The sequence below is a fragment of the Elgaria multicarinata genome, chromosome 2, assembly GCF_023053635.1.
Source record: "Elgaria multicarinata webbii isolate HBS135686 ecotype San Diego chromosome 2, rElgMul1.1.pri, whole genome shotgun sequence".
Lineage (NCBI taxonomy): Eukaryota > Metazoa > Chordata > Lepidosauria > Squamata > Anguidae > Elgaria > Elgaria multicarinata.
In genome coordinates this window covers 123,698,767-123,718,128 of record NC_086172.1, presented here as the reverse complement: position 1 = coordinate 123,718,128, position 19,362 = coordinate 123,698,767, and the positions used below count along the sequence as shown (strand labels likewise).

General features: G+C 38.9%; 1 protein-coding gene across 14 annotated transcripts in view; it reads right to left on the bottom strand.

Moving 5' to 3' along the window:
- The window catches only part of GPHN (gephyrin), a 310,420-nt gene that overhangs the window by 28,224 nt on the left and 262,834 nt on the right, over positions 1-19,362 (bottom strand). For all 14 annotated transcript variants that reach the window (XM_063117550.1, XM_063117551.1, XM_063117554.1 and 11 more), the window contains 7 exons: positions 18,351-18,393; positions 12,491-12,628; positions 7,126-7,218; positions 4,392-4,447; positions 3,580-3,699; positions 2,550-2,608; positions 758-911 (listed from right to left, as the gene is read on the bottom strand). In XM_063117550.1, the coding sequence (XP_062973620.1) occupies positions 758-911; positions 2,550-2,608; positions 3,580-3,699; positions 4,392-4,447; positions 7,126-7,218; positions 12,491-12,628; positions 18,351-18,393 (663 nt within the window). The remainder of the gene's footprint in view (positions 1-757; positions 912-2,549; positions 2,609-3,579; positions 3,700-4,391; positions 4,448-7,125; positions 7,219-12,490; positions 12,629-18,350; positions 18,394-19,362) is intronic.

The following is a 19,362-nucleotide window of genomic DNA, read 5'->3' as shown; positions in this document are numbered from 1 at the left end:
AAATTAAAGGAAGCAAGTAGAACAGTACAATCGGCTGGTTCTTAATTGTTGAGAAGAGAATGATTTTTCTGTTCCTTCTTATTCTTTTTCTTCTCATCCATCCATTCTCTGTTTTTCTATTCTGAATGCCTGCCTTTCAATACAGTTGCAAAGGTGCAACTTTGGACTTAATTGGGTTGTACCCATCTGTGCCCATCCATTGGCAGAATGGACACTACTGGTGGAATTGATTCTTCCTCCCGTCCCCACTGCAGCCTCCTGTATACTTCCCAAATCTGCTCCGGAGAGTTGGGGGTCCCCCAAGAGCCGATTTGGGGAGGGTGCATGGGGAAGAACGCATGGGGAAGTCTTGCTGCATAAGCAGAGGTGGAGCCCACTGTAACTTTCTATTAAAACACCCCTTTGTGCATTGGATTCCAAATCTTCCAGGTCAATGTCAATGTCACTTTCTCAGCCACTGTTTTACTAGTTTACTTCACAATCTAAGTGACTTTGCTCAGTTTGGTTTTAAACTTTTGGGTGGTGTGGTTAATTTTTACTTGTGCACTGAGGTACATACATATAATACAAATACAGCATTTTCACAGCATCTTTCTATGAAAACAGATATTTATTTATTTATTTATTACATTTCTATACCACTCAATAAAAATACTGTTTTAGCAAAAAAGTATAGTTAACACTGGAAAAAGCCTTTAAGGAGGTGATGGAAATTGTAGTCAAAATACAACTGCAATGCTTGCAGAAGACTACTCACTTCATTCCCTGTAGACATTACTGCAACTACTGGAAACTTGTTAACTTCAACTTCTGTTACTCCAACAGTTGCTAGAAGGCCTATCTCTGACGGACCCATGTGGGTTCCCTTGGCCAGCACACATTCACCTCTTTTAATGTCATGGCCTATTGGTCTGAAAATGCACCCAAATACAAAAAACAAAAAAATGAATCAAGTTAGATGATTGATTGCCAACAAGGACCAAATCCCTGTGTGAGCTCCTCAGTTGAGAGGGGTCCCCCAGACTTTCCCTGCTCCATCAACTCCATGGTATAAAACACAAACTTAATCTGGTAATCTGAACATACACTTCTCTGGTAAGTGAATATACATTACATTCACACGTTGGTAAATTGCCAGCACCCCAGCGCACTAAGGCCTTTGCTAGACCAGGCTATATCCTGGGGTGATACCCGGGATTGTCCCTGTGCGTCCAGATGACGCACAGGGGATCCCGGGCTCAGGCAGGGATATTAGCCTACCCTTTGGCACTGGTTTTTCCCACAGTCTTGGGCTGAGCCTGAGATCGCGAGTGTGTGTCCCATTCCGTGGCTTTTCCCAGCTCCGCGCAATTACTTGCGCATAGCTGGGAGAAGCCACGCACGGGGTGCAGCGCTCCCCAGGAGCGCTGTGCCCATCGGAGGCAGGGTGGGGGGAGCGGGGAAATGAATTTAATGTAAAAAAAAAACCCTTACTTGTGCACACGACCGTTTGTGTGCATTGTCCCTTTAAGAATGAAAAAAATGGCGGATGCGACGGCTCTCTTCTTGAGCTCGTCGCGTCTGACGTCTAGACTGGAGCAACATCCCGCAATACTAGCATCACGGGATCTCCCCTCCTCTCCCCAGGATTTTAAGGTAGGTCTAGCAAAGGCCTAAGTCTCTTATAGTAAGCTCAATAAAGAAATAATAATTATTCCTTAGGGCAAAGACAGCCACCATTGTCTTACTGTAAGAATTGGTTGGCTTGCTAGTCTGAGTAGTTTCATTTGGCTTCAGGTTTTGTTCTGGAATAAGCATACTCAGAATACACAGGATTCCAACCTGTACCCCATTAGGGAAATTATGGACCTAGGCAGAAAGCGTTTTTGCCCTTAGAACTTCTCCCAGGTCGGTGCTCTTGCCAGCAGTTCCTTCTTCATCATCATTTTCCCCTTAGGGGGCTGACAAATGCCTTGACTGGCTACCCCCGTTCTCTGTAATAGCTAGGTCTTCTCCTTTGCAGTGAATCTTATTGCTGTCTTGCCTTATAATTATCTCCTCCTCGCTCTTATCCATTCTACCTATTTCTATTGAACCTTCATATCAGTGGCGCTTCTCCTTTATTCTCTCTCCCTCGGCGGTTATCTTTGGAGACTTTTCCTGCCTCTGTTACCCAGCTTTCATCTATTCCATTATATCCTTCCTCTGTCTCTTCTTCAGCTGTTCCTCCACTTGCCTCTGTCCTCCTTCTTTCTCCACTGGCTGTTTAAATAGTTCTGCTCTGTCTTGGGGATCCACCCACCCTGCCTTTCCCTATCACAATACCTGTTTCTGCAGCATGCAGAGCTGCCAGGGCCCGCCATCAGTCCAGGAGTAGCTTTTCATCTGGGAATGTTGCTCCCTCTCCAAACTCCTTTCACAGCTGACACCCTGATCAAATTTTAGAAGCTATTTATACTAGATTAAGGTTGGGCAATTTGTGGCTCTCCAGATGTTTTGACCTACAAGTGTCAGCTGTTTTTTATTTTTAAAAACAATATGCAGATAATGAAGACAACCAATTCACTCACCTGATATCTTGGCCTGGTCGAGCCTGCACCAGAATGCGTACTTCAAGTTCTTCAGTGCCCTGTATTTAAAGCATCACATATCTTCATATTTGATAAGACAAGTAATATTATATATTTCTTTCAGCTATGAATGGATCAATCTCAGTTATGCTACAGCATGATATGATAATAATAGTTTTAAGGTCATATGATCCAAACACAACCTAGTACTTTCAAAATCTGTTAAAGACAATACTGTAGCCTACAATCTATTATGCAATTCATTGCCCACTGTGGCGTGGCGTCTGTATTTATTTATTTATTTTTAACTCAACATGGTAATATAAATATTGAGAAAAGGAGGGTGTTCTTGGACAAGAAAGGTTCAGGTTTATGTCTGCTTGCATCCCAGGTCAGTAATCATAAAAATAAAGTTGAATGTGCAGGAATGAATTACAAAACTCTAGGACTAAATAATGACAACAATCTGGACCAGGATTAAGTGAGCAGATGAGGCCTAGGGACAGTCTGCAGGTCCAGATTGACATACCTCGAGGTCTAGGCATTTGACCTAGAGACGTGAGGTTTCTTACTCCCAAGACTAATTGACTAATAAATCAGTTTTTAAAACATAGAACATGTTGCAAAATCTCAACAAAATGCATTTTTAAGGATCCTGAAGGAACGAGGATGCTTCTCTTAAGCGTGTGATAAGTATTTAATCCTTTAATTAGTTATCTTGAAAGAGACCTATTAATTATATAATGAATGAATTTGAAAGGTATAGCAGCTACAGCTATATAACTCCAGATCCCTCCTAAAGGTCCCAAATTTCTTTCCCAATATCCCTCTTCCTCCATCCATCAGTCCTACTCATCCACTCCCTCAAACCAATCAAGGCAGAACCAAAAATAAATCATACAAATTCAATTCTGTTCTTTGTTTCAAATTTGTATTGAAGTATTTACACTTCTAAGATTATAGACTACTGAGTGATTTCTTGGAGCCATGGTGCTGTACATAGCAGTGACAATGTTTAGTTTTCACTCACGTCATCTGATTCCCTGATGAGTTCTGTGTCTTCCACTTGCACCACAGCATCAGCACCACAGGGTATTGGAGCACCAGTTGTAACTCGCATTACCTGACCAGGCATTACAGTCTGAGTTGGCTGAAACATATCAGGAATGTCCATTAAAAAAAAAAAGGAACAGAAAACTCTGAGAGCCCCCAAACACACTGCAGAAATAGCACTGATTTTTTTTTCATTGTATTACATGCAACTTATTTTCTTACTAAATTTTCATTAGCCCTATCTTCTCTAAACTAAGTCATAGGGGGTTCCTATCACTAGCTTCCTATGGGGGTAGCTATCACATTTGTATGTAATATTGAATCATCACAAATCATAATAACTGAGCCCTTATGACAGCTAAGAGATTCATATTACTATGTTGGAAGGATAAATGTTCACCACCTATAATGCAATGGACTGAGGACTTAACAATGTTATCAACATTTGAATGGGTGGTATATAGACACCACTTGTAAGTGGATAAGAACATGGATATTTGGTCTGCATTTCTTAAAACCTATGCATAATTCTCTTCCCTCCCTTTTTTAATGAATGGTATATCTGATGAAAACCAAATTACATTTCTATGCATGTAGTATTTGTTCTCCCCCCACATACAATTTGTTTTCTGTTCTGTTTTGTTAAATTCACAACAAAAAGAAGGGAAAAAACAATTCATGATATCCTTTTTTCAGAAGTGATCTAAATGTATACATCTTATTATATAAGATCATTCTGTTTATGACAAATGAAGAAAAAAAAGTAAAATTTGAATATATAGTACTCACTTGCTCGCCAGCTTGGGATTCCCCAATGATAAAACGATCCCCAGGTCCATCAGCAGCTGTGAGATAATAAAACAGCAAGATCATTATAACTGTAGATAAAGCAGCCATTAATAGGATTATTTTTTTTACTATTCTTCACTTCATCATTACTCTCCTTAAACACGTATGAAATAGCGTGATTTCTTTTTAATGAAAAATTGGATTTGACCATTTTTGCAAAGCACAACATAATTAGACAATGTAACATAGTACACCAAAATATTAATCAAATACACCATTTGTCTTGATTTATATAAAAGGTTTCAGCACCTCACTCCAAATCCACTTGTAAGATTTCTTAGTATAGTACTTCCTTGCAGGTTTTGTTTAGCTATTATGAATTTTGTAGAGTTAACAAAACATAGAGAATTTCTCATGTTCTCTACATGCTGATACAATAATGCAAAATAATCCTTTTTAGGATTGATCCATTTATGCCATGGACTTTTCAAAGTGTGGCTTGGAGAAAAAAACAAAAGGGGTGGTAGCACGCTGCATGGGGAGGAGGGGGCACGAAAAGCCTGTTGCATGAACAGCTTTGTGTTCACACAAAATCTGGATATTATTTATTAATTTAAAGAAGCCTAGCTTAAAAAAATAAGTAGGCATTCCCTGCATGTGCAGATTGTATTTTTATTGCATTTGCATTTGTATACTGCCCCATAACCAAAGCTCTCTGAGCGGTTCACATTGTATTGGATAACTGCACTACAGCTGCTACTCCAAACAACTTGACAATTTTTCTATAGCATATGTAGTATAATGGTTAATCCATCAGTGATAAACAAGGTAGCAGTCCTGCTTTGGGAACTTATTTATTATCTATTTGTTACATTTACTTTCCCCCTAAGAGCTCAAGACAGTGTACATGATCCTCCTCCTCCTCCTCTCTATTTTATCCTCACAACAACCCTGTTCAGATGACACATTAAGTCATGGTAGTTAAACATTTTGAACTAAACATTATGGCTTAGCATGTTGTGTGAACCATGACTTAGTGCCCCATTCAGACAACACGCTAAACCATGCTGCTTAGCCACAAAATGGTTAACGGAATGCATTCCATTAACCATTTTGTGGTTAAGCAGAGTGGTTTAATGTGTTGTCTGAACAGGGCCAGTGTGTCGTGTGAATCATTCTTAACCATAACCACGGTTTAAACACGTTCGCTAACCATTTGCTGCAGCCTAACCATGGCTTAGCGTGATGTCAGAACAGGCCCAGTGAGATTCATGGTCAAGTGGGGACTAGAAACTGCGTCTCTTGAGTCCCACTCCAACACCCTAATCTTTACATCACACTGGCTCTTAGGTCCAGTTGATTGTACATCTATTACATTATAGCCTAAATGAATGTTAAATAGTGGTAAGCATGTGGAACTGCACACAACAATAAACTCTATTTTTATTTTTCTTGGAAACCTAGCATGGAATCATTAACAGGGAGGTGATGGATTTTATTACCACATATTTGTCTCCCATTAGATGAACTGCAATAGGGACAAAAAGTATATGATAAGCGAGTGTCACAAGTTTGTGTGTTATTAAGGGTTTTCAAGAACCATGGGCAGTTTTATTGTTAAAACATGAAACTCACTTAATATATCAAATCTGTGGCTTCACGCATAGTATGACAGGAAGCCATAATGGAAATGTTCAGGAGCCCTGAATTTTTCCTTGTGTCTTAAACAACAACAAGTATCTGTTCCACAGAACTGTATAGATATATCTATATTCAGCGGGATTTAATGTCATGTTTTTTTAAAAAAAGATATATCCTAAAGTTGGTTACTACCAACACAAATTGTCTGGTGGTCTCTCTCTTCTTTTGAGGTGTGCCTCTCAGAGCATCTGTTCTGGTAAATGGTTTTAACTTTGGCTCTAAACCTACATTTTTCTGAGATGCTTGAAATTGCCTGGAATTAAAGAAACAGGTTTTGTGGTCCTGCTTTTGCTACTAGCCTCTGGAAAGAACTCCCATGAAGAGGGTATGCCCTGCTCTGCACAGGATTTCCCAAACAAAAACTGACATAAAACTTGTTCAGTGTAACTGGTACAAGTTATTTCTCTCTTTTCATTGCTTTCTGCATGAAAATAGCATAGAAGCCTGTGAAGACTTGTCTAAAGTAGTCTGGCAAATCAGCAAATTAGAGAGAAACCACTTTCTAATGGTTCTAGCAAACACATCTGACAACATTTGCCAGAATCATTTATACTTTGACATCCTTATGGTTAGTGCCAAGAAAACAAAAATAACAACAGCAGAAGGACTGTAAGACTAAGAAATTAACATTTAAAACCATTAAATTGTAATATCCTACATACATCAATATAATTGATAGAAAAATGAAAAAAAATAGACTTGACTTATCTTTATATATTTCAGCTATGCATAGATGGGCATTTTCTACAGAATAGTAGAAGCAGGATATGTGCCTCCACCTTGGGTACTAATTCATAAATCCCTCAAAGGACAAATGAATGGAATAAAACTTGTAAATCTCAAATAAGCAAACCTTTAAAGAGTAATAAAAGCAAATATTGAAAGGCCATTTTGGTTATGTTTGTATCAATTTTATCAAGACAAAGACTAATGTGACCCCCTGCCTTTGGGCACCATTGGACCTGGTGTTCCATACAGCATATATAAACAACTTTTAAAATGTCACTTCATGGTCAAAATCACTGACATTTACCTCTGACAGCATAGCCATCTTTTACTGAAGCTGGAAAGGGTGGTAGGTTGTCTTTTGCATAAACCTCTTGGGCAAGGACTCTGCCCATCCCATCTAATATATAGTATATATATATGACAGAGAGGGGGGAGAGAGAGAGAGAGAGAATATGAACATGTGTTGGCAAACTCAGACTACAGAAGGTTTCAAAAGATTAACATCTTATATGCATGATACTTCTCATAAAAGAAGCTGTTAAAATCAGAGAGTGATTGGAAGAATTTATTCAAGAACAAAGGGAAAAAGCAAAGAGCAATATTTAGATTAAAATGGAAGCACTGAATTAAATGTACAATGTTGAGAGTAAGGGCAAGTTAACAGAAGAGCAAATACATTGATTTATTATTATCATCATCATCATCATCATCATCATCATCATCCCACTCTTTCTTCAAGGAGTTCATGGTGGCATATAAGCCTTCCCTCTCCATATTTTATCTTCACAACACTAAAAGCCAATTTTTCTAAATTTTAAACTTTTTTTTTAAAAAAAACAAACACTTAGAAACTCCTGTCCTCTTTTTCTTGTTCCATCTTTCCCAATTTCTCTTTTTTCTTTGTTGACATTCTGAGCCCTTTGAAACAGGATCTACGCACTCTTTAGACTGTTTCCACTGAACCTTTATAGCTTGTAAATGTATCATGACTTCCTCTTACCTTATTTATATGCCCACCTAATTTAGATAAGCTCAAGATAAAGCAATAAACAATCCCATTATAAATACAAGAAAACGACAAAGGACCAAATCACATTAAAATCCCAATCCTGCTGGACAGACAACATAAAAAACAAAACTAAACAGAAAAACCTGAGTAAAATTCTTATTTGAAATGTTTTCCAAAATTGAGCAAGCTTGTGCTCAGAAAAGCTTCCCTGAGCAGTGAGTTTTATCATCAAAAAGATTTGCTACACACTTTCCCAGATCTTGCATAATGTAGCTAAAGGATCTCAAAGAGACCTCTCTCGGCAGATGTTAAAAAGGGCATCAGTGTGGAACAAGGGGATGTAACTGTTACCTTTCTAATATAGACACTTCGCTTATTCATGGCACTCTTATTCCATTTGTAACACTGGACAAAGTAGAGGGAGGAGGCAAGTTAGAGTGCGCATTTTTGTATGCTGCACTGAGAAACAAAGAGGAAGGCAGTAACAATTTCTGGCCCAGATTATCTTCTTCTGGGCCGAAGATTCTTATCCAAGTAGAAAAATCTGGGTATAGTTTGGGTGACTTTATAACTCTCCTGGACACGTTCCTTCCATATGTTACCCATTCTTTCATTTCTTATTTCCCTATTAGAAGCTACATTGAGAGACTACTTGGGCCAGGTATGTTGTCTCTGTAGAAAACTACACGTGACCTTGGTCTGGGATTTTTCCCTTCTTCTCCCCCTTCATAGTATTAACAGAGAAGAAGGTGTTAGGGAAAGGTGGCGCCCTATATGTCTCAGGGAGTGCGCTGCTTCTGCTAGGGATAGGAAAACCAGCGGTTTCCCAGCATGCCAAAATCCTTTGATCATTCATTTTGAAGCTTTTCAAAAGTGTACATTCCCCCCACTAACTAAAGCAATTTTTAAAATGTGTTTTTTTTAAAGTGCATATTGTTTAAAAAACACCTTATTTTTAAAAATGTGATAGCAATTTCAGGAATTTGCACACATTTCTTGGAAAAAAAGCACTCCTGCTTGCATTTGGGCTTGTGAATGCACGATTTGTGAACAGAAACAAAATTCTTGTATATCCCTAGCCACTGCATGATATCATAAGATCAATGTAGTAAGCAAGCCCAGTTATGTTTCCCACCCTCTTGCTTCTACTTTTAACTGCCATCCTCATCCAGGTGTACCCTCTTAGTAGTATCCAATGCTGTCACAGTACTAAAGACATTGTGCTAATGTAAAGCAAGGCTAGCACAATGCTAGTAGCACTTGATAGGCAAAGAAGAAAAGCAGTGATCTTCTGCTGATTTTAGGCATATTAAAAGGTATTCCACAAATGATCAATAAGAACAACAGATAGGGCACGAGGTAAAGTTTTTTCACAGTATGGAAAGTAGTCTTACCACAATTCCTTAAGTCTGGTAGCTGGAAAACGCCAGGAAGAGAACTAATGATCAGTGCTCTGTGTACTGTGTGTGCAAAAACCAAAACCAACACGCTTTCTCTCTTCTTAATTTAAAAAAAAGAAAAAGTGTGCCAAGGTAATCCAGATTCTGGACAATATATTATTCAACACTACGGCTAATGTAAATTACATTGCACCAGCATAAGTGACCTCTTGTACAATGCCAATAGTGTTTGTTGGTGCAATGGGTTTCCCAAAAGCTGTCACATCAGCTTTGTAAAACTCGTGCAGGGGTGGGGGAGCTGCCCAGCAAGCTCGCAAAGCCCTGCTCACGCTGTTCTGCCCCAAGGAGGTGTGGCCCAAGGAGGTGTGGCCCAAGGAGGCACCATTTTCCTCTGCTGCCCCTCATGCCTGGAACGCTCTTCCAGAACACTTGAGAACTACCAACTCAATCACAGCTTTTAAAACTCAGCTAAAAACTTTTCTTTTCCCTATAGCTTTTAAACTTTGAGTTTGTTCTGACTCTATACTGTTAGCTTCACCCTTCCCAGTGCCTGTTTACACTTCCCTGTGCCTGTTTGCTTTCTCTTTCCCTCCTTATTGTTTACTACAACTTTATTAGATTGTAAGCCTATGCGGCAGGGTCTTGCTATTTACTGTGTTATCTGTACAGCACCATGTACATCGATGGTGCTATATAAATAAATAATAATAATAATGGTTGGGGAATGCACACTTTCTGGAAGCCTGAGAAGCACTCTTTGCCGCCGCCCCGCCCCCCCCCCCCCCCGGCACCAATCAGGGCCTTAAAGGCCCTCTTAGGCAAGGTAGCCTTGCAGTGGGGGGAAAAGGGCAAAGGACACGGGTCAGGGTCTGTCCTAGTGCTGGGCAGGTCCGACTTGGCTCATGAGGGCTGGACGCAGGGGCGCTGCTGCTCTTGCAGACCCAGTTGGACATTTGATACAATGCTAATAACTACTGGTGTCGTGGCAAAGGTCATTTACAGTAGTGCAATATAATTTATGTTAGTGGTAGTATCACTTCTATATAATTTCACTTATTTTGCACAATATAAATGATTGTTTTCTGTTTCACAGAACTCCTAAGGTGCTTCCTTCACATACTCATGAGCTCCATAATAATTTCAAATAACTATATAATTTAACATGTATAAAGAAGAATGACAGGCATTTCACAAAAAACAAGAGCCACTGTGAACTGATGTAAGGTGAAAATGTCTCATAAAATCAACTGTCAAGGTACCACTTCAATCCAGCCCTGATCTTGGTGCTGCATTAGCAATTCTTCCCAACCATTATGCAGCATAGTTTGCATGACTATGAAGAGGATAGAAGGGGGATGCATGCCATCTTACAGATATTTTCCTCGCATAAAAACCTATTGAAGCCAATGTAAAAGCATTCTAGCCCAAAATACTATATGATTTGCCAATTAAGTATAGTATGCATACTGCTAAACTCTGACTGTCCAAGAAAGAGAGGCAACAATACTACCCCAAGCCGGAAGTAAGCAATTGATCACTTCATACTCCCTGCCAGCTATAAATATTTTCAGGGTAACCTGGAGTCCTTTGCTTACTTGGCTTTCAAACCCTGGTGATGCCATGCCTTATAACCTTCTTGAATTTTGCACCTGCATCTTCACCTTGCTGCTTTTCATTCCCCGCATTCAAGTTTGACCTTTATTCTTTTACATTCCTGCCTCTGATTTAACTCTCTGGCAAAAGACTTAGCTTGTTCTAAGGACTCCATGCTGGTATGGTATCATCCCTGATCTTGCCTTTGCCTCTCACTTTTGGGACAGATGTTTTTGTTGTCCCAGACAGTAATTTATTCCCAGCTCTAGTCCCTCATCCTTCAGATCTGTTACAAATAGGGATGTATAGATTTTATTAAATCTGTTCTGTCCGTGTTTCATGGATTGTCAGGCATCTTTCATTCTGTCATCTGCTCATTGACAGAATCAGATTTTATGCTATTTTTTTAAACCAAAATTTCATTGTGATTGTTCTAATTCACAATAGTGTTAATGCTCACAAAACTGAATAAGCTGGTCCGCTAGCCCACAGAATTTGCGTGACTCAGGAAAAAGCTAGTCTCCTTCAGAATCTTCAAGTCGGATTAATAGAAATCTGAACTTATTCAAATCCATTGCGGATTTCTCCAACATCACTAGTTCCAAGCAACAGATGGTGGCTACATATGACCTGGCTCATGATATTGTGAGAGAACAGTCCTAGAGCACAGTCAGACTTTATGACAGGAACCTGGTGATTGCTACTAGCATAGGTGTGCACAAAGGGTGTGCCAGGTGTGCCCAGGCACACCCTAATGTCTCAATCATTAAGCACCAAATTGGGGGGGGGCATTGAGTAGGGATCCAGAGGGGGGTCCAGATGCAGCAGGAATGGTCCTCCGGCTGCTCTCTGGCTGCTCCGCTGCTCCAAACAGCAGGCTGATGCTCCAGGCAGGAGTGCAAAAGAATCATTATGCCAGGAGCCTCTCTGCTGGGAGCCACCCTTCAAAGAGGCCAGGAGGAAAGGGGCCTGAAGGCTAATATTGCCTCTTAAACCCCTCCTCTGGCCAGCGTTGCTACGAAGTCCCATCAATGCTAGGGCTTGAGGAGCATCTCCTCCTTCCACCCCTCACCTGTAATGGCCCTCCTGTGGTCAGGCAAGCCGATAGTGGAGAAGGGCATCAGTGTCTACAGGGTTTAATAAATAAATAAATAAACAAATAAATAAATAAAATGTCCTTTATGACTGAGTATTCAATAAATGTTCACCTTTAAAAAAAATCCCTGGGTGCACACCCTAATGAAATGTGTTGTGCATGCCTATGGCTACTGTTAGTTTTACCCTACCCTGTGCCTGTTTGGTGCATTCTCTTCCCCTCCTTATTGTTTTATTATGGTTTTATTAGAATGTAAGCCTATGCGGCAGGGTCTTGCTATTTTATTGTTTTACTCTGTACAGCACCATGTACATTGATGGTGCTATATAATTAAATAATAATAATAATACTAGGGATTCAACTGCACCTCTGCTGGAATTCATATTCTCTCAGAATCAACATCCCCACACACTGTAGTTACACATCCATTCCAACCAAAGCGTTGTAAGGATCACAGACATAATGCATATGAAACACTTTGAAATCCCCAAAGAGATAAGTATAACTTCAAAATAAACTAAATGAAAATCAAACAGTCTTCTCTCTGGATGCCTGGGGTGATATAAAATACCTCGATAATTTATTATTTCTGTTCCAAGTACTGGGGTCATCTCCAGCACCGTGATGAAGGCTTTGTCCATAGATGTTAATGGAAATGGAGACATACGGTGTCTTCTTGCTACCTTTGTAATGTCTACGGCACTATGACCTGCAGAAGAGGAATATGAAAATTAGAAACATTTTCCTGTTATATTCTCAGAAAGATAATACCAGGTTCTCCCCACCCCCCAATAACAATTGCTTACCAACAATACAGCAAACAAACTCTCAAATACATCCCATTGTGGAATGTAAACACCAGCTTGGATCTGTTAATTAAAAGTGTACTGCACTAAAGAAAAAAATGTAGACACAACTCGGAATTAAGCATGTAATCAGCAGAATCAAACATTTTAAACAGTGTTGAAAGTACTACTCTACTGAAAAATCCATTGGTTTTATTGATGACTATAGAGCATTTATTGATTTGTAAGCAAAAGAGATCAAATATCTCCTAAAAGGTATCTTATTTTACAAAACTTAGAGTGATATCTCCAAGAGCTGGCCTGAATCTCTGAAGATTCTCAAAGCTCTCACATGCTCAAATACAATGAAATACCATATCCTGAAGTACCAACATTTGAATGACATTAGAATGTGCAGTTCCATCTCAAGGACAAATTAGTCTCAGCCTTTTAATAAATCTATTAATTAATTAATTAAAAGCAGAAAACGGTTGAAGCAAAAATTGTTACTTTGAGATTGTACAATTGTACTTCATTTATTTATTTTTTATCAAGAATAAAACAGCCAATGAAACTCAAATGAAGGAAAAAGCAAATGCCAATATAGTCATCTATACAGCAATGAAATAAGCACTTTTTCAGCATGTTTCTCATAGTATGGGTTAGGAATAAGAAACAGAACTGGAGCCAGAATTTTGATACTATACACAGATTCTCTCTTCTCCAAGGCTCAGTGGATCTAAAGCACTTCTTTATTCTGAAGCACAAAGAAAAAGAAAAAAGGTACCACCGAAAGAGAATTTCCTTGGTAAAATGTATTGGATATAGATTTGGAGCTCTGTGACCAGAAGGGCTCCTTGTTTGTGGAGGTAACCAGAATCTATCAGAAGCTTCCCACTGGAGGAAAGGGGGAGAGTGGCAATTTTATCTGATTCCCTCTTCCTTCTACAGTCCTCAGGGCCAGTTGTCATGTAACTCTTTTAGTGTCCTATAACTCTTCAGAACAACATGGGCGGTGGTGGACGGGGGCTGCTAGGAGAATAAGAAGTCGGGGAAAATGCCACTCTCTCCCTTTTCTCCAACACCAATAACACTCCACTAAGCACAAGACTGGATAAAATCCAGTCTGTGGTATCCAGATTGTAGTACTAGTGGCAACAGAGATTATTAAGAAATGCTTCAAGATGGCTTTGAAGATATAATCAAATAGTCTACAAATTGAATAAATAAATAAAATACTGAAGAAATATTTTGCCAATTTTGATTTAAGAAAATGCATTAGTGTTGGAAAAACAGTTTTTACCCCTCCCTTTCTTAATGCCCAAATATCCTCACATTTAGTGAATTATGGAGGATGTTGTTTATTAAATAGTTTTCATGGTTGACCATGATTTGCTTTTAGGCATAACACTCACTTGGGGGAAAAAAAAGGCAGAAATCAAATGGTATAACAAGGCCAAAGTCTGAATTTATTTGGCTCTGCGTGTGGTTGAAATCATGGGAATTTAGATTCCCCAAATAATATCTGTTAACTGAAATTTCTCAAGCTTGCCATCTTTTAAAGAGTCATTCATTATTACTCAACCTCAAGAGATTAAAAATTCTGAAAGAAAAAGTCAAGAAGATAAACAGGACAAGTCAGCTACAGATTTTATTTTTAAAAAAAACCCTGTAGTGTGTAATTGCTCTCAAGGGGAACATTGGTTACAGAGTTTGTTCTCCAGCCCTGTGGGATTCCATGCTGCAACTGCTAACAGGTTTAAGTCGACTGCCTAAAATAACTCATTGTGTTCTTCAAAGGAATGGATATGCTGAAGAGGAAATTGTCATTCATACAAAGGACGAGAATTTATTTTTATTTTTTCCAACAAACCTAATGAAATATTGACTGCCCAAACACTGGAAAAATCCTGTAACAGCATGAACATTAAAACATAATAAACAATGTATTGCTGGGATCAGTGTGGAAGAACAGTATAGCATATCTGGTTTGCATCTATATTGTTTAGAACAAAAAATAAGAAATTAATCCAAAAGAAGAATGCAAGTGAAAGAGTAAAACATTCACTCTTGTTTAGAGCTGGTAAACATTTAACCTTACTTTACAACACCTCAATTCCATTAATTCAGACGGGGCAGTGGGGCTGCTAGAATAAATATTATAAATATAAATATAAATAAACAGAAGCCCAAATAGACATCTAAGAGTTCTTCATCCAATCAGCGTTGAAATTCTAACTCAAGAAGAAGGCAGGCCCCCACAGATGTTATGATGCTAAAACTACTAATTTACTATAATCTAAACTAGTATAATGTGCCACAAAGACAGAACAAGATCTAGAAACATCACTTCACACTTGATGCTAGGAGGCACAATGGAAAGCGTCTGTGACAATCCTATAGAAACGATGCAATTTAGGGTATTTTTCAGAGGATTGTCCTAGGAAATGTTGTATGATAACTAGAGAAGCAGAAACATATATTTCTGATCTAGATCCAAGATTTAGGGTCCTTGTAATTCTCACCTCAAATAAGAATCAAGAAAAATCAGTGAGAATTTTCTCCTTGAAATTCCAACCCTGAATTTTGAGCTTTCATTTTTTAAAAAAATCCAGTCTCTATCTTTTTCTTACAGATACCGAATTCCACTGATTGCTTGATAAGAAGTAAATATATTGTATTTTATATTATTGTTTTATACTGTTGTTTTATACTTTGAATGGTTTTAATTTTTGTGAACCGCCCAGAGAGCTGCGGCTATTGGGCGGTATAGAAATGCAATATAAATAAAACTGTTCATGCCTTGCAGTGTTCTAGAGAATGAGTGCAACGGCACTCAAACTGCACAAACTGGTGTACAATAAAGAAATAAAAAATAAAATATATATAAAACAACACAGCAAAAAAGTATTAATGAACAGGAATCAAATAATAATAATTGAAAAACCCACACTCACGTTGCAGAGCGAGCACAAACAAACAGAAAAGCAGCCAGAATGATTGATAAGCAGTTCGTACTTCTTTTTCATATATTTATATTATTGAGATAGAGACAGAGGCCGTTTCTACACCTGCCTTTTTTCCAGGGATTGTCCTGGGATCATCCCTGTGCATGGAAATGACACACAGGGGATCCCGGGAGAAGGTAGGGATGATCCCTCCATTTTCCTGGGAAAATCCTTAGGTGTAGAAAGGGCCAGAGACAGTGTGTGTGTGTGTGTGAGAGAGAGAGAGAGAGAGAGAGGGAGAGAGAGAGAAGTTTTGCACTGATTTGCAAAGGCCCCTCCATCATAAAATGTCTGGTTTCAGACTTGCTGTGAGGAGCAGTAAACATTTTCTGACTGTGCTTACCCTAAAACATTTGGATTGGTGGAAGTCAATCAATGCATTTGGTCATAACAATAAACTATGGTTTTCTCATTACGTAAAGCGCCTTGGGGTCATCAACTCCACATTCCTTCCTCTAGTAAGCTTTCCTTATAGCTAACCACAGTTCAGCATTATGGCTGAACCAACAAACTGTATTATTAACTATGGTTTTACTGAAACAAGCCAATTTAGACTATGAGCCTGTTCAGATGACACACTAAGCCATGGTAGTTAAGCATTTTGACCTAAATATTATGGCTTAGTGTGTCATGTGAACCATGACTTAAGTGTGTCATGTGAACCATTCCTTACCGTGGTGGCTACATCACCACAGTTTAAACACACTCACTAACCATTTCCTGCAAAAGGGTTAGTGGTCTAACCATGGCTTAGCATGTTGTCTGAACAGGCCCTATGATTTACTGTCATGGTTGAGGACCTTACATTATCAGAGGATGAGGCTCCTGAGTTAACAGTTCAGGGAGACGGCTTGTAATAGAACAGAATTATGACATCTCTATCTCCTTAAAATCTGGTTCTCTAGGAAAGCCCCAGGGAACAGCTCTCTTCAGCCAGAGGAGGTTGTATTTCCAAACTAGGATTTTGAGGAAACTAGTCAATCAACCATTCTTCATTTACAGTCAATGGACCAGTAATACATCATGTGAAGTACACACATATCAATAAAAATACATGTTAATAAAGAAATGAAGAATATAAAATCTGTAAAACCTATAATCAATAAATTTAAAAGAAATAATCAAATAAGCATGAGTAGCCTAGTGAGAATATCCAGATTCAGAAATTTGGCTACTTGCTCTGTAATTGATTGATTGGTGCCCTGGAATGAAATTATCATAAGGGACTCAGGAGAGTCACTGGGAAAAACTAGTCATGAAGATATCACCATGCCTCATCTACTTCAGTGTCTGCTGAAAGACAGAAGGTCCCTTTAGGGGAGAATTCTTCAATTAATACAGAGGCAGAGCTAGCCAGCCTAAAGGATGTCCAAACTAGTCACAATGACCCTGTTCAGACAACACGATAAGCCACGGTGGTTAAGCATTTTGAGCTAAACATTATGGCTTAGCGGGTAGTGTATACCATGACTTAATGGGCCTGTTCAGACGACACTTCAGGGACTGTGGTTAGCAAAACTGTGGTTCTCTGGAGTTAGCACTAACCACAAGCTGTGCTGTTGCACATGACAGTTTAAGCCATGGTTATAGCCGCTAACCCTGCTGCAGATGGTCCAACTGGGATTAGAAAGTGACCAGGGTTTAGCAAAACACATTGCAAATAACACCTTAAACTTTGCTGCTTAAACAAAAGCCATAACCAGCAACAAGGTGACTTCTGAACGGGCCCAGTGCGTTGTGTGAACCATTGCTAACTGTGCTAGCTACATAACCACAGTAATGCTCACTAACCATTTGCTACAAAAGGGTTAGCAGTCTAACCACAGTTTAGCGTGTTGTCTGAACAGGCCCAATCCATTGCTTCTTGGAGCAACATACAGGCAAGCTTATCTTGTTCTAGCACCTGCACCTTGTCTCTCTGGGAAACCTGATTCCTGTTTGGTAGGCTTCCCATGTCCTCACAATGTAAAGAACCTCAGAGTGCCCAATGACTGCAACAGTGCTTGGTGGCTGAAACAGAACATTTCGATAAACCATAGTTAAGATTAACCACAATTTAGGATTCAAACATAACACTAAACTATGGCTAACTGAAAACAGAAGTGAAAGCTTCTGATCTCACTGCAGTCATGTTGGCGGCAGAGGGGGCGCACAAGTCCAAGGCTTGTTTCATGTAGCAATAAGCCACAGTTTATTACTTCATCTGAATGCAGTCAATACAACTGACATTTTGCCTCTCTCCCAGGAATTGCTCCCCCCACCAACTAATGGAAGGCAATGCCTATTGTTACTTATTTTAGAATTTTATTTTGTTTTTTCTAGTCATGGGGAAAGTCTAGAAGTGTGAAGGTCATCAAAATCCATCCGTGAGCCTTGGAACTGTTATTTGGTTACAACGCTGTCTTCCGAGATCTCATCAGGCATTTGTATATATTTTCAAGCATATTCTGCAGCCATACAAAGCCTAAAACATTAGTTTGAAAATAAAGCAGACATTCTCAGTTCTGCATCCCATTCTGTGCTTTGCACAAAATCATAAAAAGCTTGCAGTTTATAGAGATAATGCTTGCCGTTGTAGAGATAAAACAAAAGTGGGAATTACCATTTGCTAATAAACACACAAGGATGCAATACTTACTGGCTCTGAGGATGTTCTCCTTACTGCTGCACCTGGACTGGACCTGCAGAGACAAACATAGAACTGATGAGGCAGATCAAACAGGCATAAGTGGCTATGGAAATTTAATGGGCAAGCTCCTGGGAGGTGGAGATAGAGGCTATACTACGTTTTTTTTAAAGAAAACTTTACCAGTTATATCTATTACATGACACATATTTAACGTTGTGATTGTTGGTTGACTGTCTAAATCAAATGGAAACATTAAACATAAAACAGACTGTAGAGCAATTTTTTGGGATAAAAATTTAAGATTAATGTAAAGATGCAGATTCAACTTCAATAACAGACTTAAATTCTAACTTCATTCCAAACATAATGGTGAGAGAAAGGTAACTAGTTCTAGTTCTTACATTTTGTTCTGAAACACTGAATAGTACAAAATATTAACATTTTGTCAAAGATACTTGAAGTTGTTTTTATGGATGTTCCACGCTATCAACAGTAAACGTTCTATGAAACAATTCTTCTGTTCTGGCAACCTTTAGCAATTTTGTTTCACAACTGGATCAATCACTTTCCTTTGGAGACAATAGATTTTATATTGTACAGATGTTTAAGATTATTTTGAAGAAATGCTATGCTTGGCTTGAGTGTATTGTTTTACATTTTAAAAGCCAGTATAAACATGGCACCTACTTAATCTATAATATAATTTGCCACTAGGCACTCCTTGGGCAACTAGGCAGTATATGCTTAAATGCGACCTATATGGAACAAGGACTTTGTTTCGGTGATCATTATACTGGGCTGTCATGCTAAACAATAGTTTAGTATTATGAGTTCAAACCTTGGCGGATCTTGGGTTTGTGCTTTCCTCCCTTCCCACCCTATTTGTCCACCAGAAGAGGAGACTGAAAGTTTGTGTCTTAATTAACCAGAATTCCCCATTATGTCTGATTTTGAAGAACTTTGGTTTAAACCAAGAATGGGGAATTATTTTCCTATAATTTCCTATAACCCACATGAAAAG